Genomic DNA, 24744 nt, shown 5'->3' with positions numbered 1-24744 from the left:
ATCTCAGAATAACTAGCTACCCAGCTGACCCAGTCAACCCATAAAATCATGAGAGAGAAAATGTTTGTTAATTTAATCCATTAAATTTTGGAGTATGTTGTTGTGTAGGAAGATATAATAAAAACTGTTATGTTTAAGATTTTAAGGGTATCATCATTCCTGTCTCAATAATGTTTTCAAACCACACACTTTACATCAATTTGATGCTTTAATCACAAATACACAATAATTTTAATGAGCACAGTCTATGCACTGATCTCCAAACACTTGTATTGAAAATAAGGTAATGGGGAGGTGGTCAAGATAAGAAATATTACTAAAAATAAATACATAGCATGTGATATCAAAAATTACAACTATTCACCTATAAGAATGCTCACTTATTCTAGTTCTAACTTTTCAACAATTTTAAATCAAAATTTAAGAAATAAACTACAAGTAGAAACTATTCCCACATAGGCATTCATGAATATATTTCAAAATTAGAAATATAAGAAAAATTACCTATATGCAGTGGTTCTCAACCAGAAGTCATTTTGTCCCCAAGACAAATTCGACAACGTTGGAAGTTCTCTTTTGTTGTCACACTAAGGGACAGAGTGTTGCTGACATCTAGTAGGTAGAAGCCACATACTCTGCTAAACATCTCACAATGCACAAGACTGTCTCCCACAATAAAAAATAATCTGGCCCAAAATGTCAACAGTGCCAAGAAATAGAAACCACAGCTAGGAGACATTAAAAGGTAAAAATATTGTTTCTTTATAATAATTACCTTAAAACTAATCAAACTGAATGATTCTACTGGCAAAACTGAGTATTAGAATTCTAAACAATTTTCTTTTGGAATGAAAAAGTGATAATTTTGGTATTTTTTCTATACAAAGAAAAGAATACTGCATCAAATATTAAGCTACATAAACATACAATAAAAGCTGACAATATTAATTACATGAAAAATATGCAGAAAGAAGTATCTGCAACTATATTACTGGGGAAGATTATTCCTAATTGTATTATAACTGCTAATTAACTATATTTTGTTTCATAAATATTAATTGTGATAAACAAAATCTAGCACATAAAATTACTATTCTACACTAATAATTCTTATTTAAATTCATTTTCAATAACATGATCAGAGAAATATCTAATTGGATTATTTGAAAATATTTTTCATTGGGCATTTTAGAAACAATTCATATAATTATATGGTTTCACAGGAGTAGGCCTGTGAATAAGTCAATTTACTTTTTGTCAAATACCTTAAGGAAAAAATATTTAAAAGCCTGAATAGGCTTTTTCAAGATAAGCTTCGCATCTATGATGACATCTGCATTTCCTGTCCTTTTAGACGAAACATTTTAATATGCTGAGACAGAGAAGAGTTTGTTGCAGTTTTGTAACAAAAATAATCATTGTGACTACTGTAAAAGGTTAAAAGAGGAAGCACTAACAGTTGTTATATGAAACATACAAGGCAGTTCTTTCCCACATTAGAAAAGTTAATAAACTTTTAGTTACCTTCACATTTGGCTTCTTTGTTGAAACTCCTCTGTACCAACCTAAAACAAAGCATAAGAGAATATTAAAATCACACTGTCTTGTTCAATAAGAAACATATAAGTATTTTTTGAAAGAAATAGATAAGTGCACATCTTTCCTTAAATTACACACATGTAATTCAACAGCACAAAAATTCCTAGAGTTGCCCTAGTAGCTTACTCCAAAAGAAACAGTCTATAATGAATAAAACATTTCTAATTTTCATCACAAGGCATAACATTCTTTCAACTGAAGGAAATGCAATTACAAAAGACTTCGGAGGACATGTAATTCAACAGCACAAAAATTCCTAGATAAAGGTATTGGGGTAGAAAAATGCTAAAATCTATCACTTTTTCATGGCAGATAGGAAGTACAACTCAGACTTTCTGTTTCCTGGTCTCTTTCAATCTTCCATACAGTATATTAAACACTACTCTCATTTTTTTGCCTTCCAGCTGCTTAAGTCAATATCCTTGCTAGTGCAGATCACCTTCTTGATTTATTTCCTTTCATCATTCACACACAGCAACACTAATAAAATTTTCAATTACACAATAAAAAACAATTTTCAGAGAAAGAAAATTTTACTGCCAACTTTTCTCAATTTCAATGTATTATTTTCAGAGCTCTTCTATAGTTTCTTTATCTGAATATAAAAGAAAGAAGGTCCAGTGGGTAGAAGAAAAACTCAAGAGTTGTATTTAAAGAAGGAAGATAAAAAAGAGATTGTTGATTGCTAAACTAATTGAGAGGTTACTGTTAAGAGTTTGTCCCACATGTTAACTTTTAAAATAACAAAGCTATGAGAAAAAAAGAATCAACTTTTTTCACCTGAGAAATAACAAACAACAAAAGAGATGAGCCTGTCTCTGTTTAGAACAATAGCTGAAATAATAAATTTCATTAACTCATTTTACACCTTGAGTCACAATTTCTCCATTTATTTAGGAAAAATGGTGATAACTTACCAATTTGATACTTTACAGTATTTTAAGAAACATAACAGAAAATGACATCAGGAAGTATGGCAGTTAAGTCTCTTCAAAAAGCCTCTCCTCAATAAAAGCAATGAGAACACTGTAAAGCTAAAGTAATCAAGACAGTAATGAATACTGGTGAAAGATTAGACAAATAGATAAATGAATAGAGAATCCAGAAATAGACCCACATAAATACAGTCAACTGATCTTTGAAAAAGAAGCAAAAGTAATAAATAGAAAAAAAGTTTTCAACAAATGGTGCTGGAACAACTGGACATCCACATGCAAAAAATAAACAAACTTATATACAGACCTTACCCTAGTCACAAAAGTCAAAATGGATCACAGACCTTAATGTAAAATGCAAAACTATAAAACTCCAACAAGATAACATAAGAGAAAATGTAAGTAACCTTGAGTACAGCAATGACTTTTTAACAACACCAAAGGCATGATCCATGAAGGAAATAATTGATATACACAGTTTCATTAAAATTAAAAACTTCTCTGGGAATGGTATTGTTATGAGAATAAAATGACAAGCCACAGACTGGGAGAAAAATATTTACAAAAGACCTATCTGATATAGGAATGTTATCCAAAATATACAAAGAACTCTTAAAACTCAATGATAAGAAAATAAACAGCCCACTAAAAAATAAGCAAAATGCCAGGCATGGTGACTTACGCCTGTAATACCAGCACTTTGGGAGGACAAGGCAGGTGGATCACGAGGTCAAAAGATCCAGACAATCCTGACCAACATGGTGAAACACTGTCCCTACTAAAAATACAAAAATTAGCTAAATGTGGTTGCATGCCTGTAGTCCTGCTTACTCCGGAGGCTGAGGCAGAAAAATCGCTTGAACCCGGGAGGCAGAGGTTGCAGTGAGCTGAGATCACGCCATTGCACTACAGCCTGGTGAGAGTGAGATTTCGTCTCCAAAAATAAAAATAAAAATAAATAAGCAAAACATCTAAACATACACCTCACCAAAGAACATACAAATATGACAAATAAGGATATCAGAAAATGCTCAACATCATTAAGTTATTAGGCAATTGCAAATTAAAACAACAATGAGCTACAACTCCATACCTTATCAGAATGGCAAAAATCCAGAACACTGACCCAAAACAAATGCTGGTGAAGATGTAAAGCAAAAGACACTCTCATTAACTGTTGACAGAAATACAAAATGGTGGGAACGATCCAAGACAGCCGATCGCTAAGATCTCGGGATTGCAGCTCCCAGTGAAAGCTCAAAAAACGAGAGGATGCGACACTTTCAGACAAATTTTCGTCGCTCATGGAGCAGAAGATTCCCAGTGGAGAAGCTCCACGGGTCACCAGCGCGACTCTTTTGGCTGGCGCAGCGGTTTCACCGGCACCTCAGTGCAGTGGCTCTCCATGCACAGTAAACGGGACTGGTTCTTCTGACCGAGGTTTGGAGGAGCGACACGGGTCACCAGCGCAACTCCTGTGGCCAGCGCAGCGGTTTCACCGGCACATCGGCGTGGCAGCTCTCAGTGCAGAGTAAATGGGACTGGTTCTCCTTCTGACCGAGATTTGGAGAAGCCACACGGGTCGCCAGCACGACTCTTGTGGCCAGCGCAGCGGTTGTGCTGGCACCTCGGCATGGCAGCTCTTGGTGCAGAGTAAACGAGACTGGTTCCCCTTCTGACCGAGGTTTGGAGCTCCAGGAAGGCAGAGTCGCCTATTACAGACTCAAGAAGGAAGCCAGACTGGAGATTCCCGGGCAGAAAAGCACCATCAGTCTTAACGGCGCTGTTTTGGCCGGCGCAGTGGGTTGCTCATATTTTGGCCCTGGGAATTAACAACTTGGACGTCCACTCAGAGACCTAATTTGAAGTTGGTAATTACAAAGATGACAGGTGGATAAATTTACAATGATGGGAAGAAACCAGCGTAAAAAGGCTGAGAATACTCAAAATCAAAACGCCTCTCCCTCTAAAGAGAATCAGTTCCTCACCAACAAGGGAACAAGACTTGATGGAGAACGAGCGCATCCCATTAACAGAATCAGGCTTCAGAAGATGGATAAGAAACTTCTGTGAGTTAAAAGAACATGTTGTAGCCCAATGTAAAGAAACTAAGAACTTTGAAAAAAGGTTTGACGAAATCCTAATGAGAATAGACAACTTAGAGAGGAATATAGGTGAATTAATGGAACTGAAGAATACAATATGGGAACTCCGAGAAGTATGCACAGTTTTAAACACTCGAATTGTTCAAGCAGAAGAAAGGCTATCAGAGGTCAAAGTCCAACTTAATGAAATAAAACGAGAAGACAAGATTAGAGAAAAAAGGATAAAAAGGAATGAGCAAAGTCTCCAAGAAATGTAGGACTATGTGAAAACACCAAATTTACGTTTGATAGGTATACCTGAATGCGACGGAGAGAATGAATCCAAGCTGGAAAATATTCTTCAGGATATTATTCAGGAAAATTTTCCTAACCTAGCAAAGCAGGACAATATTCAACCCCAGGTAATACAGAGAACACCACAAAGATATTCCTCAAGAAGAGCAACCCCAAGGCACATAATCGTTAGATTCACCAGGGTTGAAACGAAGGAGAAATTACTAAGGGCAGCCAGAGAGAAAGGTCAGGTTACCCACAAAGGGAAGCCTATCAGACTTACAGCAGATCTCTCAGCAGAAACTCTACAAGCCAGAAGAGAGTGGGGGCCAATATTCAACATCCTCAAAGAACAGAACCTTCAGCCCAGAATTTCATATCCAGCCAAACTAAGCTTCACAACTGAAGGAAAAATAAAATCTTTTATGAACAAACAAGTACTCAGAGATTTTATTACCACCAGGCCTGCTTTACAAGAGCTTCTGAAAGAAGCATTACACATAGAAAGAAACAACCAGTATTAGCCTTTCTAAAAATATACCAAAAAGCAAAGAGCATCAACATAAAGAAGAATTTACATCAACGAATGGATAAAACAGCCAGTTAACATCAAATGGCAGTAATCCTAAATTTAAATCGACTAAATCCCCCAATCAAAAGATACAGCCAAAACCCAACAGCATGTTAAATCCAGACCCATTCACTTGCAAGGATACATAAAGACTCAAAACAAAGAGATGGAGAAAGATTTACCAACAAAATGGAGAGCAAAACTAAATGAATAAATAAAAAGCAGGAGTTGCAATTCTCATATCTGATAAAATAGATCTTAAAGCAACAAAGATATAGTGGTAAAAGGATCAATGCAACAAGAAGAGCTAATGATCCTAACACCCAGATACATAAGACCTATAAAAAGACTTAGACTCAACGAGACAGAAAATTAATAAGGATATCAAGGACTCAAACTCTGATCCGGAACAAGTAAACTTAATAAATATTTATAGAGCTCTGCACTTTAAATACACAAAATATACATTCTTGTGAATACCACATCACACCTACTCATAGATTTAAATGAAACATTTATTGGCCATTATTAATACCCATTTTTTTTAGAGTAAAGCGACATTTCCCTTCTCTCTCCCTCTTTTTCTTCCTCTTTCTTCCTCTCCTTCACTCCTTTTTTTTCTTTCCTTCTCTCAAAAAAAGAAAAAAAAGAAATCAACTTGTAGACCTCTAGATCCAGGTCGGCAATGTCTCTCTCATTGCTCGATTTCCTTCCTTCCCTTCTCTCCCTCCCTCCCTTTCTCCCTCCCTCCCTCCTTTCCTCCCTTCCTGCCTTCCTCCCTTCCTCCTTTTCTAAAAAATAAAAAAAAAAAAAAGAAATACAAAATGGTACAATGGCACTCTGAGAGACAGTTTGGCAGTTTCTTACAAAACTACACATATGATTGAGCAATCCATTCCTTGATATTTACCCAAAGGAATTGAAAACTTATATCCACCAAAAAAAACTACAAATGGATATTACAGCAACTTTATCACAATTTCTGCCAAAACTCAAAAGCATCTAAGTTGTCATTCTTCAAAAGATGACTGAAGAAATAAACTGTGGAGCATCCATTTAATGAACTGTTATTCAGTGACACAAAGAAATGAGCTAACAAACCATGAGAAGACACTAAATGAATCTTAAATGCTTACTGTGGATACATTTAATGCCATATAGTGATAATGCAAATGTGACACCATACTCTCTCGCAGTCAACTCTCCTCCCCAACCTCCTTCCCCAGCCCTGTCAACGATTGATCTAAGTAGTTTCAAAACTACATTATCATCGCTAAGTGATGACACCATTATAAGGTGCACATGAGAAATCTGCTCAGTGAACTTCAGCCATCACCTTTTCTTAAAACTGAAACTCTGCTACAAGGTCTGCTACAAGCTTTGCCAAACATACCCATTCCATGACTGAGAAGAATTGAAGACAGTAAGGAAAAGAGAAAAGGAAGAACAACTCTTTATTTTTACGTTTCTTACATATGAACCAAAAAAAGCTCTCAAAGAAACAAAATATCTCCAAAATCATTATGAATCAATAGGAAATATATGTTGTTAATGAACTAGTACAATGAAGTATCTTCCAAATGTCAATTTACATATTGTCCAAGAATTCTGGACAATCTACCTTTGCAATTATATTCTCCCATTTCATTTTTATCATTAATATTCTGACTTTCCAAGATTTCAGAATACTAGCAAATGAAGTGAAATTCCCCCTTGATGTTCAGATTGTCTGAGTCTTCATCAATTTCAATGTTATAATATGCATTTAACTGAAGAACACATCAGAGTCTCATATGGTGAATAAAACATCTGCTGGTTTGATTACTACTAGGAACTTAAGGTTAAGGCAAAGTTTTATACTCTAAAGTTTTCAGAAATAAATTTTTGTAGAAAATTAAATAAAGAAAGGAAGGCATTCTTACAACACTCAAGTTTATAATTTAAAGATTTATGTCTAACTTTAAGTCAGAAAAATATAATTGAATTCTATGAAATGCTTACCAAGTATTGCCTCCAAAAGTTCTCTGTTGGTCTTCTATTCCTTCTACCTATAAATACCAGCTCTTCCCTTCCTCAGTAACCTGCTGCAACTCTCCAAGTTCTAAGCTAGGGGCATGTTACTCTTACTTAGCATGATTGTAAGAAACACAGACTTTTTCCACTTCACCCAAATGTATGCAAATGAAAGAATTATTGGAAATGGTTTGGGTATCAACTTCAGATTCCAAAAGAAAAGTTTAGCATTTTAAGCCTCAGTTACTCCTCTGCTCTAAACTCTCCAAAAGCATCCCAGTTCAAAACAAAATCCAAAGTCTTTATTAAAGCCTCTGCTGATCTCAACTTCCAACACTCTCTCTGCTTCTCCCCATCCCATCCATCCACTGCAGCCATAATAGTCTCTCTGCAATTCTTTCAACTTACTAAGCAGGTTGGTACCTCAGCACCTTTATACTTTTTGCACCATATTTCTGGACTGTTCTTCCCCTCCCTACACCCTTTCCAACTAGAGTATCTCAGGATTCCTTCCTCATTTCTATCTGTTCTCTGCCCAAATGTTATCTTCTCAGAAAGGCCATCCACAGTCATCCTACATAAATACACAGAAGACAGAAGTTTCCCCTGACCCACTTCCCCACTAATATGGTATGGCTCTGTGTCCCCACCCAAATCTCATCTTGAATTGTAATCTCAATTCTAATCCACACATGCTGGGAAAGGGACTTGGTGGGAGGTAACTGAATGTGGTGGTGGTTACCCTCATGCTGTTCTCATGATAGTGAGTTCTTACAAGATTTGAAGGTTTTATAAGGAGCTTTTTTCCCTTTGCTCAGCACTTCTCTCTCCTGCTGCCATATGAGGAAGGATGTGCTTGCTTCCCTTTCCACCAAGACCTCCCCAGCCATGCAGAACTGTAAGTCAATTAAACTTCTTTTCTTTATAAATTACCCAGTTTTTGGTATTCCTTCATAGCAGCACGAGAGCAGACTAATATAGTAAATTGGTACTACAGGGCATAGGGTTCTGCTATAGGTTCCACCCAAAAATGTGGAAGCAACTTTGAAACTGGATAACAAGCAGAGGTTGAAACAGTTTAGAGGGCTCAGAAAAAGACAGGAAAGTGGGGAAAAGTCCAGAACTTCCTAGAAATGAGGGCTCAGAAAACAGAAAGATGTGAGAAAGTTTGGAACTTTCCAGAGACTTCTTAAATAATTTTGTCCAAAATACTGATAGTGATATTGAAAATTAAGTCCAGGCTGAGGTGGTCTCAGATGGAGATAAGGAACTTGTTGGGAATTAGAATAAAGGTGACTCTTGCTAAGGTTTAGCAGAGACTAGAGGCATTTTGCCCCTGTCCTAGAAATCTGTGAAACTTTGAACTTGAGAGAGAGAATGTAGGGTATCTGGTGGAAGAAATTTCTAAAGAGCAAAGCATTTCCAAGAAGCAACATAGCATAAAAATTTGGAAAATGTGCAACCTGACGATGTGGTAGAAAGAAAAGAAATATTCATTTTCTTTTCTACCACATCGTCAGGTTGCACACTGAATTCAAGCCTGCTGCAGACATTTGCTTAAGTAATGAGGAACCAAATGTTAATCACAAGACAATATGGAAAATGTCTCTAGGGCATGTGGGAGACCTTCATGGCAGACCCTCCCATCACAGGTCAAGATGTGAAGGAGGGAAAAATGGTTTCCTGGGCAAGGTCCAGGGCCCCCCTGCTGTGGGCCTGAGGATTTGGTGCCCTGTGTCCCAGCTGCTTCAGCTCCAGCCATGACTAAAAGTAAAGCTCAGGCCATTGCTTCAGATGATGAAAGTTACAGCTCAGGCCATTGATTCACAAGGCAAAAGCCCCACACTTTGGCAGCTTCTATGTGGTATTGGTCCTGTGGATAAAAGGGAGACAATAATTGAAGTTTAGAAATCTCCACCTAGATTTCAGTGGATGTATGAAAATACTTGGGTGTCCAGAAAGAAGTCTGCTGCAGGGGCAGAGCCCTCATGGAGAGCCTCTGCTAGGGTAGTTCAGAAGGAAAAAGGTGGGGGAAGAGCCCCCACAGAGAGTCCCCCGACTGGGGCACTGCCTAGTGGAGCTATGAGAGGACATCATCCTCCAGAATGGGAACTCCAAGAATTAGAAGTAGATAAATTCCTCTCAAAATCTAAGGTTTTGTTCTGTTTTACATTGTGTAATCTGATGTTTTTTACTTTGGGGGTATCAGAAATTACTTTACATTATGAGAGAACTTCGGTGTGTAATAGCCAAAATATACTTCAGTAGGAAATATATTTTAGTGATGACTATTGGCAGTTATGGGGGGAATACTGGCTCTTTGCATGCTCGCTTCAGAAAAGCATGCTCTTGGCCACATGAAAGGAATGAAGATATCCCTCTCCCATCACAGAGAGATAAGACTCCCATGGGGGAAGAACTAATCACAAAATGGGCTGATTGGCTTTGGGTTGCTTTGCAATAACATGCACAGTAAAATTATTGCACTGTCTTGTTCCATAATGTTTCTCTTTTGGGGATCCATAATCTATAAAAATGAAACCCTTAATTTTGGGTTTTGTTAATCTGTTTTGTGTTCCACTTGTGCCTGCTTATTAGGCCCTAAAAACTGCATATTTTAAAGAGAAACTTAAAAACTGGCAAATGAAAAATCTTACAAGTACTGGATCTTCTTCTGTCTGTGTATTCATATGTGTTATATGTGTGATATGAGGCTTTAATAGAGGCTATCCTAAGAAATTTTCTCATCCACAGGCAACTGTTGTCTTGTTATGATCCTCTTCAAAATGGTTTATAGTCAGCTATATAACTTTTATGGGTACTCTTAAATGCAGGTTTCTGGTAAGTTTGAAGATCATGATTTTGATTAACTGGTTTAAAGGTAATAAGCACTTATATATTTTGTCAGAAAACTAAAAAGTGTAATGCCTTTTAGTTCATGTGACTTAAGTAATCTTTGGGAAATAAAAACAGTTTTGCATGCAAGACATGTAAAAAAAAAGTGAAATGTGTTTTTGGTAAAAGATTATAAAAAGGCATGTGAATGTGAGGTAGATTTTTTGCCTAAAGTGTTAAATGATTGTTATAAGTTTAGGATATAGCTGAAGGTTTGTGCAAGTTGTAAAAATCTTGTTTGTGTGAACAATGGAATAAAAATACAACAGGGTTCCCTTAGAGCACTAATCTGCCTTTGTTAACAAAAATATGTAAAGGGTTATAAAGAAAGTTTATGAGAATCTTACCTTATGGTCAAAGTGATTAACACTGAATAAAAGTGTCTGTAAGGCTTTAAGAATTGGGTGTGACATTCATAGTATACTAATGCAAGGGTGAAATATGGCTTTCTCTCTTGAACAAGGTTTTCAGTTACATTAAAAAAAAATGAAGGATTTTTGTTTGCCTTTTGAATACTATAGGAGAAAAGGGAAAGAAAAAGTACACTTCAGAAAGCTAAGTGAGTGAAGGTTTTTCCCTTTTTAAAATATTTGAGTTATCATTTTGGCTAAATGACTTATGGTGACATGGAATTCTATTTTATAATATCGAGTGTCTTAAATATTTGATATTTGCCAAACTTTCCAAAATTAAATTATAAAATATGACTTTCTCTGACAACATTTTAGGTATTAGGTCATCTAAGGTCCAAATATGACATATTCAGCTTATTTGGTATACAAATAATACAAAAGCATTGTCAAATATGAAATACTGTTTGGCTTTCTTTGGGCTGTATTTGCGTAAATGTTATTGGTATGTGTTTCAAAATTATGAAAAACTCCTATAATTCTGATATGACAGTGTGTTGTTAATAATTATAATTGTTATATAAATTGTTGTATGCCAAAGAAGTAACTAAAACTCCTACTCATTTGTGGCTTTAATGGGGTTTCCCTAAGAAATTTGGTCATCCATGAATAATTGTTTTCTTACTTTGCTCTTCTTCAAAAACAACTATTTCCTTGTTTTGATCCCTTGAAAAACACCTCTTTAAGGTTTTTAATCAGCTATAGACCTTTGACAGGTGCTCCTGAATGCAGGTTTCTGATAAGTTTGAAGGTTGCGACATCAAAATGCAGGAAAAACCTTCAGGACTCTCCTGGAGAGAAGAAATCTTCATGAATATCAAGTAGAAGAGGACTACTTCTGCATGGACTAAACTAATAATAGCTCAAAGTAATCTTTTTGACTTTGCTTAAAACGTTGCTGATCCTTTGTTTTGTTTTTCAGAGTCAAGAACCCTTTCCTTTTGAGCTACTTACAGCTATTAACAAGTAAATAAGGTATACTCCTGTGAAGAAAATTTGGAGGATATTTGTTTCTCTCTACCTAATTTCTCCAGAATTTGGAAACTGTCCATGAGTATTCTTAATGTATGGCAATACAGTTATTTGCATAAGTGCAGTAAGAATGTTTCCTTTTGCAACAGGACACCAATGGAGCCTGGTTATTTTACCAAAGCTTTGAATGGAATGGTGTGCTTTGCTTTAAGGAATCAAACTTGACTTGTAGAGCAATAAAAGCCCCTTGGGAAAACTGACCTCATACCTAATCTACATAGTCCCTATACAGGATTTCTGACCTGTAGTAAGTAAAGAATGTCACTTTCTGAAAGGCCCAGGAGCCTCAAATAGTCTTGAGACCTCAAGAGAAGATGAATTTACCAAATTCATAGGTATTTGAGGGTACAAACACATGGCTGGGTTTGGCTTCAAAAAAAAAAAGTCTTATCTGAGATTCCTTGTCAAAAGAGTTCCATCAAAGCCTATTTTGAAAGCATATGTGAAAAAAATAATTACTCTTGCTACACTTTAAACAAATAATCAAGCAAAGTATAAGACTAAGGCTTATTTCTGCAAACAAACTGCTCCTATTATGATTTGTCTTTAGTAAAAATGGAAGACTGAAGAAAAAAATTATGTTTCAAGAATTATGGTCCACCTATTAGATTCTAGTCTCATCGGCTGTTTCTAAGTTTTCTCTGCATTTTAGACTAACCCTGCCTATCCTGTGAACCAACCAGTGATGGCTGACTGCTGGCTCAGAAGAAACAGAAGGATGAGTAATGTAAAAATTTAGATCAATATTCTAATTCTAGGCACATATTGGGATCGGTTAGCAACCCTGTATCACCTTGGTTCCTACAATTGCCCAGTTCATGAACTTTCTTAGTTTACTTGGGATAATTTTACTTATTTTGCTTTACTGTTGTGAAATATATTGCTGTTATACTCTTTGTGTAGGAATGCAGGATAAGCTTACTGAATGGTTTCTTAAATTGAACACGTATTAATCTTCCAGATATCAGCTTTTGTTGGAACTCAGAGTTATGACTGGCCCTCGACCTACCAACACTTTCTGACTGAGCTCCTCTATACCTTGAATACAAGAGACCCTGGTAGTTAGGCAGGAATATCACCACTCCTATTCAGCCTGAACAAGTAAGTTACGGAAGATGGATCTTCATCCCTCTACAACCCTTAAAAACGGGAGAAGGAAAATACATTTGAATAAGAGCAACCCCATTTGAATAGGGGTTGAGTAAAATAAGGCTGAGACCTACTGAGCTGCATCCCCAGGAGTTTAGGCATTCTAAGTCACAGGATGAGATAGCAAGTCAGGACAAGATACAGGTCACAAAGACCTTGCTAATAAAACAGGTTGCATTTTTCTTGCAAATTTGTTTAAGTTCCTTATAGATTCTGAATTATTAGCCCTTTGTCAGATGGATAGACTGCAAAAATTTTCTCCCATTCTGTAGGTTGTCTGTTCACTCTGATGATAGTTTCTTTTGCTGTGCAGAAGCTCATTAGTTTAATTAGATCCCATTTGTCAAGTTTGTCTTTTGTTGCCATTGCTTTTGGTGTTTTAGTCATGAAGTCTTTGCCCATGCCTATGTCCTGAATGGTATTGCCTAGGGTTTCTTCTAGGGTTTTTATGGTTTTAGGTCTTACGTTTAAGTCTTTAATCCATCTTGAGTTAACTTTTGTATAAGGTGTAAGGAAGGGGTCCAGTTTCAGTTTTCTGCATATGGTTAGCCAGTTTTCCCACCGCCATTTACTGAATAGGGATTCCTTTCCCCATTGCCTGTTTTTGTCAGGTTTGTTAAAACAACCTGATCAAAAAGTAGGTGAAGGATATGAACAGACACTTCTCAAAAGAAGGCATTTACGTAACCAACAAACATATGCAAAAATGCTCATCATCACTGGTCATTACAGAAATACAAATCAAAACGATAAAACAACTGCCAGTTAGAATGCCAATCATTAAAAACTCAGGAAACAACAGATGCTGGAGAGGATATGAAGAAAGAGAAACTCTTTTACACTGTTGGTAGATGTGTAAATTAGTTCAACCATTGTAGAAGACAGTGTGGCAATTCCTCAAGGATCTAGAGCTAGAAATACCATTTAACCCAGCAATCCCATTACTAGGCATATACCCAAAGGATTATAAATCATTCTACTATAAAAACTACTCTACTATGTACACATATGTTTCCTGAAGCACTGTACACAATAGCAGAGACTTGGAACCAACCCAAATGCCCATCAATGATAGACTGGATAAGGAAAATGTGGCACATATACACCATGGAATATAATGCAACCATAAAAAAGGATGAGTTCATGTCCTTTGCAGGGGACATGGATGAAGCCGAAAACCATCATTTTCAGCAGACACAGGAACAGAAAACCAAATATTGCATGTTCTAACTCCTAAGTGGGAGTTGAACAATGAGAACACATGGACACAGGGAGGGGAACATCACATATCAGAGCCTGTCAGGGGGTGGGGAGACAGGGGAGGAATAGCATTAGGAGAAATACCTAATGTAGATGACAAGTTGATGGGTGCAGCAAACCACCAAAGCATGTGTATACCTATATAACAAAGCTGCATATTCTGTACATGTATTCCAGAACTTAAAAGTATAATTTTTAAAAATTAGAAATTTTTTAAATAAAAATATAAAAATTAAGAAAAATAAAATGGGTTGCAGTAAAGAGGCCAACCAAAACCCACCAAAACGAAGATGGCAATAAAACTAACCTCTGTTCATCCTTACTGCTAATTATATGCTAGCTATAATGCATTAGCATGGTAAAAGACATGCCCACCAGTGCCACGACAGTGTACAAACATCATGGCAATGTCAGGAAATTACTCTACATGGTTTAAAAAGGGGAAGAACCCTCAGTTCTGGGAATTGCCACCCCTTTCCTGGAAAACTCATGAATAAGCCAACCCTTGTTTAGCATATAATCAAAAAATAACCACAAAAACAGCCAACCAGCAGGGCTGCTTGCCTGTGGAGTAGCCATTCTTTTATTCCTCTATTTTCCTAATAAATTTGCTTTCATTTTAAAGAAGTAAAAATAATATAGATTCTTAGATTGTGAAGTGTCCTCGCCAGTCACCCAATGCAAGTGAAGCTATACTATCCTAAAGAGCCAACAGTACCACTACAATTAGTACTGATAGAGAAGCTGCAGAACACTGTCAGCAGTGTTAACCCAAAAGAATGAAGCCTTTATACAGATCAGGCCATGTGACAGTCAACAATCAGCAATCCTGTACAAAGATTCCAGGTGCAAACTAATCAAACCAGATCAAAAGCATTAAATACAGTCCAACAAAAAAATAGCCCTTTGATAAGAAGTTCCAAAGGTGAAAGTTTTTTATTCCAAAGGTGTAATATATTCCTCACTGATGAAAGGAAAGATGAAAATTTATTTATACCCAATACCTGACTAATAGCTACACAGGAAGTAGACAGGTAGAAGATAAGCAAAGTTTCTCTTCCATTCCATACCATGATTAAAAATAGTTTAATAACAAATCATGCTTCTTAGTACAGACTTGCATGAGGACCCACTTTAGAGATCATTTAAGCAATCAATTTTAAATTCCAGAGCCAAAAACAAAATCTAAAACCTTTTAAAAATACTGATTTTTTTTTCCTTTGGTGCATCAATAAAAATATATGGAGTTCACCCAGTTCTGGATCCCTTTTCCAGTTATGTAACTAATAATGGACAGGACACAAAGTGCCAACCACTTGTAAAAATAGGAAACATATACAACAATTCAGCCCCAAAATGGAAAAACATAATTATTCAGAAGGTCTATATTCAAAATTCTCTTTCCATTATTTGCACTGAAAAATTTACACAATAATCATCTGCATTTATTTGTACAGCTTAAAGTTATATTAAATCTTCATTGGTGAACTGTAAATTTAAAGATAATAATTACTAATAAATAAATGTACACTTAAAAACTGAGAATTTTTACTTGCAAATGAGTCATTATTTCCTTAAAATTAGTCACTCTGGAGGGCCATAAGCAAATATCAGTAATACTGCCACTGATCAAGATATTTTTAAACTCTTTTAGAATTAAAATACTATATATTTGTGAACTGCTGGGTCTAGTCCTGACAAAATACAAGCACTAGCTGTGTAAGGATTGGAAAACAACTATCATTGACAGAACTTGAGACACTATAATCTCCAACAGAAGGAAACCACATCAAGTTGAGCTCCTCATTCACCTGACCTTTTTTTCTGAGGGCATACCAGCAGAAAAACGATAGTTCCACTGAGATAAGGAGAAAATTGTTGACACCGAGGACTACCAAAGTAACTAAGCCTTTAAGGACAAAAATCTCAGAAAGAAGTGAATCACAAGCAAATCCAAAATTTTATATATAGTCTCCACTCCTAAGATTGCCCAGTTCCCAATATGGCATACACGGCTCCAAGAAACCCCACAGAAAAGCACCAGCTGAGAGGCTGAATCGCTGAGCAGAGCCACATTACATTTAGGGGAAATCAGTAACACAGTAACTTTTCAAAGAAATTATGCAAGTCAAATATTAACTAAAACAAATCTTTAAAATGCTAAAAGAAAATACATATCAACCTAAAATTTTATATTGAGGGAAAATAATCATTCAAAAATGATGACAAATTTAAAAGATTCATATAAGCAGAAGCTGAAACAATGCACAGCAAACCGGTGCTGAAAGAAATACTACTAAAAGGTATATCTAAATGGCAAAAAAAAAAAAAAGAAAAAAAATCCCAGATAGAACCATGTAAAAGTATAGTAAAAAGATAACTGAAGGCCAGGCGTGGTGACTCACACCTGTAATCCCAGCAGGTTGGGAGGCTGAAGCGGGGGGATCACAAGGTCAGGAGTTCAAGACCAGCTTGGCCAAGATGGTGAAACCCTGACTCTACTAAAACTACAAAAATTAGCCAAGTGTGGTGGTGGGCGCCTGAAATCTCAGCTATTCTGAAGGCTGAGGCAGATAATTGCTTGAACCTGGGAAGTAGAGGTTGCAGTGAGACGAGATCACGCCACTGCACTCCAGCATGGGTGACAGAGTAAGACTCAGTCTCGAAAAAAAAAAAAAAAAGATAACTGAAAAGGGTAAAAGTCTGGGCACAGTGACTCATGCCTGTAATCCCAGCACTTTGGGAAGCCGAGACGGGCAGATCATTTGAGGTCAGGAGTTCAAGACCAGCCTGGCCAAGATGGTAAACCCCCATCTCTACTAAAAATACAAAAATTAGCTGGGCGTGGTGGCAGGTGCCTATAATTCTAGCTACTTGAGAAGTTGAGGCAGGAGAATCACTTGAACACAGAGGCAGAGGTTGCAGTGAGCCACAATCACACGACTGTACTCCAGTCTGGGTGACAGAGTGAGACTCCATCTCAAAAAAAAAGAAAAGAAAAGGGTAAAAAATGTGGGCAAATGAATGAATATAGCCAGAAGTAAAATATATGACAATAGTTGCATAAAAGACAAGACAGAAACAAATGTAGTTAAATCCTTGTAAAGTTCATGCAATCTGGGGAATGGTAAAAGAACAAATTTAAGGTAGACTCTAATAAGAGTGCATGTTTTCTGGTAGGTGTGGTGGCTCACACCTGTAATCCCAGCACTTTGGGAGGTTAAGGCAGGCAGATCACTTGAGGTCAGAAGCTTGAGACCAGCCTAGCCAACATGGTGAAACCTTGACTCTTCTAAAAATACAAAACTTACCCATGGGTGGTGGTGCATGTCTGTAGTCCTGGCTATTCTGTAAGCTGAGGCTGTAGAGGCAGAAGCTGCAGTGAGCCGAGATCGCACCACTGCACTCCAACTCAAAAAAAAAAAAGTTATCTTCTCTAATTTTCTATGACTTTGTCTTTTTTCTCTATTTTCTAGGAAATTCTCTCAACTTTTTCTTCCAACCCTTCTACTAAGATTTTTATTCCTGGTATCATATTTTTAATTTCCAAGAGCTCTTTTGCACTGTCTGAATGTTTCTTTTTCTACAGTATCCAGTTCCTGTTTCATAGATGTAATATCTTCCTTTATCTCTCATAAGATATTAATGGTAATCTTTCTGCACATGCTGTGCAATCTGTTCCCTACAAAGTGATTTTTCATTTTGGGGGGCAGGGTGGAGGACAGTGAAATGTGGCCGTCTTTCATGTTACAGGCATCCTCAAATACCCTGTATCCTTGGTTGCCAGCTCATACTTAAGGAAAAGGAAAGAAAAAGTTATTGGAAGCTCCAAATAGATGGGTGAAGCTTGCTGACCTTATGATTCACTGCACAGAGATCTTAATGTATCACTTGTTGTGGAAATCCAGACTTCAGAGTATCAAGTGGGGTAAAGTCAGGAGACAGAAAATTTACCAATCATTCAAACAGGAAAATTTTACTATAAAAAACATTAAATAGGTAAAAGATGGTAACCAACTGAAAATGGAAGAGAACATATAACAGAGGTAGCCAACTACAGAAAGTAGCTGCCACATTTAAGGCTGAGGGAGGGAAAAGTAAACAAGGAAAAAAAAAAAGGCTTAGCAACTTACAAAAGGGGCCCCAAAAGGCTAAGATACAGATCTGTGAGGAAGTGTTAGACTACTGCAGAAATGTGCTATCCACTGACTGCTCAGTGAGAAAGAATGTTGCTGAAAGTCATGCATCAGAACAAAGACCACTGCTTGCCATGAGAAATACTGTGGGAATCAACTACCTGCAGAGCAGTCTGCCACTAGGTTAAAACAAAAACATAAAGAACCACATCCCTACTTCTTCTTCCAATAAATCTCCCTACTACACCCCTTATTGGCAGTGACTAAAATAGATTTAGCTGACAAAGAAAAAATGTAGTTTGCAGAGTCCAGCTTCAGCATCATAAGGGTTAATAAGGGTGAATCTGGAACTCAAAGGAAACAAATAGCTGGCATAGTTAACATCTTTAGGGCCTTCCCCTTGTCTTGGATTGCCCATACAAAAGTCTTCTAGTCTCCAGCTTGAAAGGGGAAAGGTCTGGCTACCAGGATTTTGAGAGCCAAGTACAGGATGAAGGCTGTAAGTTTGTCTTCAATATTCAGTAGGTATAATGTCACTTAAGCACCGCCCCCACCCCCAGTCTTAATATGAAACCCTTTTCCTCAAATGTGAATGAAGTCTCCCAATCCAGATATGCTCTATTTTAACCCTCCATTGAAAATAAACTCAAAACTTCTACCAGGATGAGACAAGAGTGGCCATCAAATTAGATGAAGTAAAGGAGAACCACTTAAAAATATATCCATCCTCAGTTCCAAAGGTATCTGGTGCTAAAATTTCCTATCCCGTTTGAGGATATGCTGTGTAAACAAAGTTAGTTCTCAGCTATTCCTGCTACCACTTTAGGTTTCAGCTATTTTAGCTCTATTAAGTGAGTTTCAATTCTTTCAATGCCTTGCCAATTTTCTTGTCCTTATGGATATATGACATTTTATAATCTCTGTATTTTCTTGTTTGTAGTGTTTAATAGAGAAGTAAAATTCAATGCAGATATTCAATACTCCATCGTAACCCCAAAGCTTCAAAATATTATTTTCAATGTAGTAGCAAATTTCTATCCTTTAACACTTTGTAAGCTTACTCTGAGGGAAATTCCAAATATTTTTTATTAAAGCCCAATATTGGTCAGGCGTGGCAGCTCATGCCTGTAATCCCAGCACTTTAGAGGAGGCCGAAACAGGCGGATCCCGAAGTCAAGAGATAGAGACCATCCCAGTCAACATGGTGAAACCCCGACTCTACTAAAAATACAAAACTTAGCTGGGTGTGGTGGTGCACGCCTGTAGTCCCAGCTACTCGGGAGGCTGAGGCAAGAGAACTGCTTGAACCTAGGAGGTTGAGGTTGCAGTGAGCTGAGATCACGCCACTGCATTCCAGCCTAGCAAGAGCCTGACAGAGCGAGACTCCCACTCAAAAAAATTAATTAATTAAAATAAAAGACCAATATTATTAAAATAATTATATAATCTGCCAAAGTGCTTTTTATAGGTACAACATTCATCTAGATGTACATGCTGTAACATGTTTTTAAACTGTTTGCTAATTTATATTTAATATTAAACAAAATTTCAAGAAGGATTAAAGATTAATATAAAGATACACATTCTTTTTGAGTTCTAACAGTAGCAATGAAATAAATGTAAGAGAAAAACTAAAAGGAACACCAACCATGGCACAGATATGACCTTCCTAGTCATAGCTCAAAGATTATTAGTTCATTCATCCACCTAAAATTTACATGAAAAAAAAGGCTATGTTGCAGAAGATAACTTAAAGCATCAGAAAGGCATGCTCACTATGATAAATCATCCACAACAGAGCTAGAAATAGACTCTGGCCCAAAATCCTCTCTACTAAGCCAATAATCTATCTAGAAAAAGGTACACTAGGAAATGGAAATGAACAGGCAAGACTTGAGAACACAAGGAAAAGATACATAACAGTTTGAGTTGCCTGTGGGCCATTCATCAAAAGCCATGAGAGACTTCGGTTATCTACATAATTTTGACCCCCTAAATAATTTGGTTTCAAATATGTATATAAAACCAAAAAACAAATTACGACTCTTCTCTGCCTACCACAGGCAATCTTCAAGACCCAGGAGTAGGCAAAAACATGTCAATATAAACCTTCAAACCCTGAGGCTTCCTTTTCCAATAGCCCCACAGTCTATTATTAACTTAGCAAACTCTTATAAAAATTCCCCATGAATGAAAAACTTTTCAAGTGACCGGAAAACTATAGTTCAAAGTTACCTCTATTGCTCATGTGCCCATAAATAGAAAACCTCATAAACATATGTTGTATTCATTTATTGACTAATTCAATAGCCTACAAGGGTAAAGAGCAAGCCCATACAACCCAATAGACTTTGTAAATGGCTCTCAAAAAATACTGGTCTAGATTATCAGTGGTCTTTCTAAACCTAGTCACTCAGTGACTAGCTTAATACTCAAGGCAGAGCAGGACAGTGGCCATGGAAGTCGGAATCCGCTAAGGAGTGTGTAACAACTCACCTGCCGAATCAACCAGCCCTGAAAATGGATGGCGCTGGAGCGTCGGGCCCATACCCGGCCGTTGCCGGCAGTCGAGAGTGGACGGGAGCGGCGGCACGGGGGGCGCGGGGGGGGGCAGCAGCGGCGGCGTCGGTGGGGTCCGCCCCGCCGGCACATGTCGCGTCCCGGCCCGCCCCACCCGCACCGGAGCCAGGAAGAATTAGTATTGTGAAAATGGCTATACTGCCCAAAGTAATTTACAGAATCAATGCTATCCCCATCAAGCTAACATTGACTTTCTTCACAGAACTGGAAAAAACCACCATGAACTTCATATGGAACCAAAAGAGAGCCCACATACCCAAGTCAATTCTAAGCAAAAAGAACACAGCAGGAGGCATCACACTACCGGATTTCAAACTATACTACAAGGCTACAGTAATCAAAACAGCATGATACTGGTACCAAAACAGAGACATAGACCAATGGAACTAAACAGAGGCACCGGAGGCAACACAACATACATACAACTATACAATCTTTGATAAACCTGACAAAAACAAGCAATGGGGAAAGGATTCCCTGTTTAACAAATGGTGTTGGGAAAACTGGCTAGCCATGTGCAGAAAGCAGAAACTGGACCCCTTCCTGACACCTTACACTAAAATAACTCCAGATGGATTAAAGACTTAAACATAAGACCTGGCACCATAAAAACCCTAGAAGGAAATCTAGGCAAAACTATCCAGGACATAGGAGTAGGCAAGGACTTCATGAACAAAACACCAAAAGCATTGGCAACAAAAGCCAAAATAGACAAATGGGACCTAATCAAACTCCACAGCTTCTGCACGGCAAAAGAAACAGTCACTAGAGTGAATCGGCAACCAACAGAATGGGAAAAAATGTTTGCAGTTTACCCATCTGACAAAGGGCTGATATCCAGAATTTACAAAGAACTCAAATAGATTTACAGGAAAAAAACAAACAAGCCCATTCAAAAGTGGGCAAAGGATATGAACAGACACTTTACGAAAGAAGACATATATGAGGCCAACAATCATATGAAAAAATGCTCATCGTCACTGGTCATCAGAGAGATGCAAATCAAAACCACATTGAGATACCATCTCACACCAGTTAGAATGCCGATCATTAAAAAATCTGGAGACAACGGATGCTGGAGAGGATGTGGAGAAAAAGGAACACTCTTACACTGTTGGTGGGAGTGTAAATTAGTTCAACCATTGTGGAAGACAGTGTGGCGATTCCTCAAGGCCTTAGAAATAGAAATTCCATTTGACCCAGCAATATATTACTGGGTATATATCCAAAAGACTATAAATCGTTCTACTATAAGGACACATGTACACGAATGTTCACTGCAGCACTGTTTACAATAGCAAAGACCTGGAATCAACCCAAATGCCCATTGATGATAGACTGGATTGGAAAATGTGGCACATATACACCATGGAATATTATGCAGCAATCAGAAATGATGAGTTTGTGTCATTTGTAGGGACATGGATGAATCTGGAGAACATCATCCTCAGCAAACTGACACAAGAACAGAAAATGAAACACCGCATATTCTCACTCATAGGCGGGTGATGAAAAATGAGAACACATGGACACAGGGAGGGGAGTACTAAACACTGGGGTCTATTGGGGGGAAAAGGGGAGGGCCAGTGGGAGGGAGAGGTGGGGAGGGAAATAGCCTGGGGAGAAATGCCAAATGTGGGTGAAGGGGAGAAACAAAGCAAAGCACACTGCCATGTGCGTACCTACACAACTGTCTTGCACACTCTGTTCATGTACCCCAAAACCTAAAATCCAATAAAAAATTAAAAAAAAAAAATACTCAAGGCAGACCAGAAGAGCCCTAACACATTCTGTAACATATCACCCATGTTCTATTCAGCCACTTGGTTTAGTTTCCTCAACTAAAAAATGGAGGTAGTAATATTTCACAAGACTACTGTGAGATTAGCTAAAATAATTAATGTATAATACCAACTACTGGTGCCTAAGACATGGTAATTAATGAGCAAATGATAACTATTATAAAATTCCAATTTACTTTTAAACATTGACTTAAGTTGCAAGTATAATAAAAAATCTGTCAAAGGCATTTAAAAGTAATAGTGTTAAGTGTTTAGAACTGTATTTTACAAATGCTTACTAAGTACCAATTTCAAATTCTGTGACAATATTCAAACATAAATCAGTTCCCAGAGCTAACAGAAACTAAGTCTTTATAGCTACAAGAAGTCTTTTTTTCTTATCAAAAAGATTAAAATGTCAATTCTTCATATAATCTCATTAAAATTTAAAATGTTAAGTGTCATTAGTAAATGGCAGGAATATTTATGCATCAAAGTACAGTAGAGACTAATAAAAATGGTACCCAAGGCCAGGGACAAGTGGCCTATGCCTGTAATTTCAGCATTTTAGGAGGCCGAGGCAGTGGGATCACTTGAGCCCAGGAGTGTGGTACCAGCTTAGGCAACATAGCAAGACTCTACAAAACCTTTTTAAAAATTAGCTGGGCATGGTGGCACATGCCTGTAGTCCTAACTATTCAGGAGACTAAAATGGGAGGATCATTTGAGCCCAGGAGTTTGAGGCTGCAGTGAGCTATGATTGCACCACTGCCCTCCAGCCTGGGTAACAGAGCAAGAATCTGACTCTTAAAAAAGTATCCAAGCTAGGGCTGGGTGCAGTGGCTCATGCCTATAATCCCAGCACTTTGGGAGACTAAGGCAGGCAGATCACAAGGTCAAGAGATAGAGACCATCCTGCCCAACATAGTGAAGCCTGGTCTCTACTTAAAATACAAAAATTAGCTGGGTGGGGTGGCAAGCACCTGTAATCCCAGCTACCTGGGAGGTTGAGGCAGGATAATCACCTGAATCTGGGAGGCAGAGGTTTCAGTGAGCCAAAATTGTGTCACTGCAGCCTGGTGACAGAGTGAGATTCTGTCCCCCCCCCCGCAAAAAAAGTATATGAGCTAGAAATCTCCTTAATTCTTTCTTGTATAATTTCTCAATAACATTCTGATGATGTCATTCTATACCTACAAAATCCTAGACTCTGCCAAAAGACTCCTGGAACTGATAAAACACTTTAGTAAAGTTTCAGGATACAAAATCAAGGTACAGAAATCAATAGGATTTCTATACACCAAAAACATCTAGGCTGAGTGTCAAATCAAGAACACAATTCGACTTACAATAACCACAAAGAAAATGAAATACCGAGGAATATAGCTAACCAAGGAGGTAAAAGATCTCTACAAGGAGAACTATAAAATAAGGCTGAAAGAAATCAGAGATGACACAAATAAATGCAAAAACATTCCATGCTCACAAACTGAAAGAATCAATATCATTAAAATGGCCATACTGCCCAAAGCAATCTCCAGATTCAACACTATTCTTATCAAACTATCATAATTTCTTGTAGAATTTAAAAAATAATTCTAAAATTCATATGGAATTAAAAAAGAGTCTAAAGAGCCAAAGCAATCCTAAGCAAAAAGAACAAAACCAGAAGCAACTCATCCTAGACCTTATACTATACTATAAGGCCACCGTTACCAAAACAGCATGGTACTGGTACAAAAACAGATACATAGACCAATAAAACAGAATATAAAACTCAGAAATAAAGATCAGCTACAACATAGCAACCAGCTATGATTTTTAGCAAGGCTGACAAAAACAAGCAATGGGGAAAAATCTCCCTATTCAATAAATGGTGTAGGAATGGCTAGCCATATGCAGAATAATGAAACTGGATGCTTACCTTTCACCATATATAAAAATTTACTCAAGATATATTAAAGATTTAAATGTAAAACCTCAAACTATAAAAATCCTAGAAGAA

At 37.4% G+C, this 24744-nt stretch overlaps 1 protein-coding gene across 36 annotated transcripts in view; it reads right to left on the bottom strand.

The window, feature by feature from the left end:
- Positions 1-24744, bottom strand: part of DOCK3 (dedicator of cytokinesis 3) — a 718052-nt gene that overhangs the window by 528815 nt on the left and 164493 nt on the right. For 34 of the 36 annotated variants that reach the window (XM_035275648.3, XM_035275652.3, XM_035275649.3 and 31 more), the window contains exon 3: positions 1525-1565. In XM_035275648.3, coding sequence (XP_035131539.2) covers positions 1525-1565 — 41 coding nt within the window. Of the gene's footprint in view, positions 1-1524; positions 1566-20874; positions 20969-24744 lie in introns of those variants that run through there. The other 2 variants (XM_054246196.2, XM_054246198.2) reach the window with 1 other exon arrangement.

The sequence above is a fragment of the Callithrix jacchus genome, chromosome 15 (genome assembly GCF_049354715.1).
Source record: "Callithrix jacchus isolate 240 chromosome 15, calJac240_pri, whole genome shotgun sequence".
Classification (NCBI taxonomy): Eukaryota; Metazoa; Chordata; class Mammalia; order Primates; family Cebidae; genus Callithrix; species Callithrix jacchus.
This window is presented reverse-complemented; position numbering and strand designations above follow the sequence as displayed.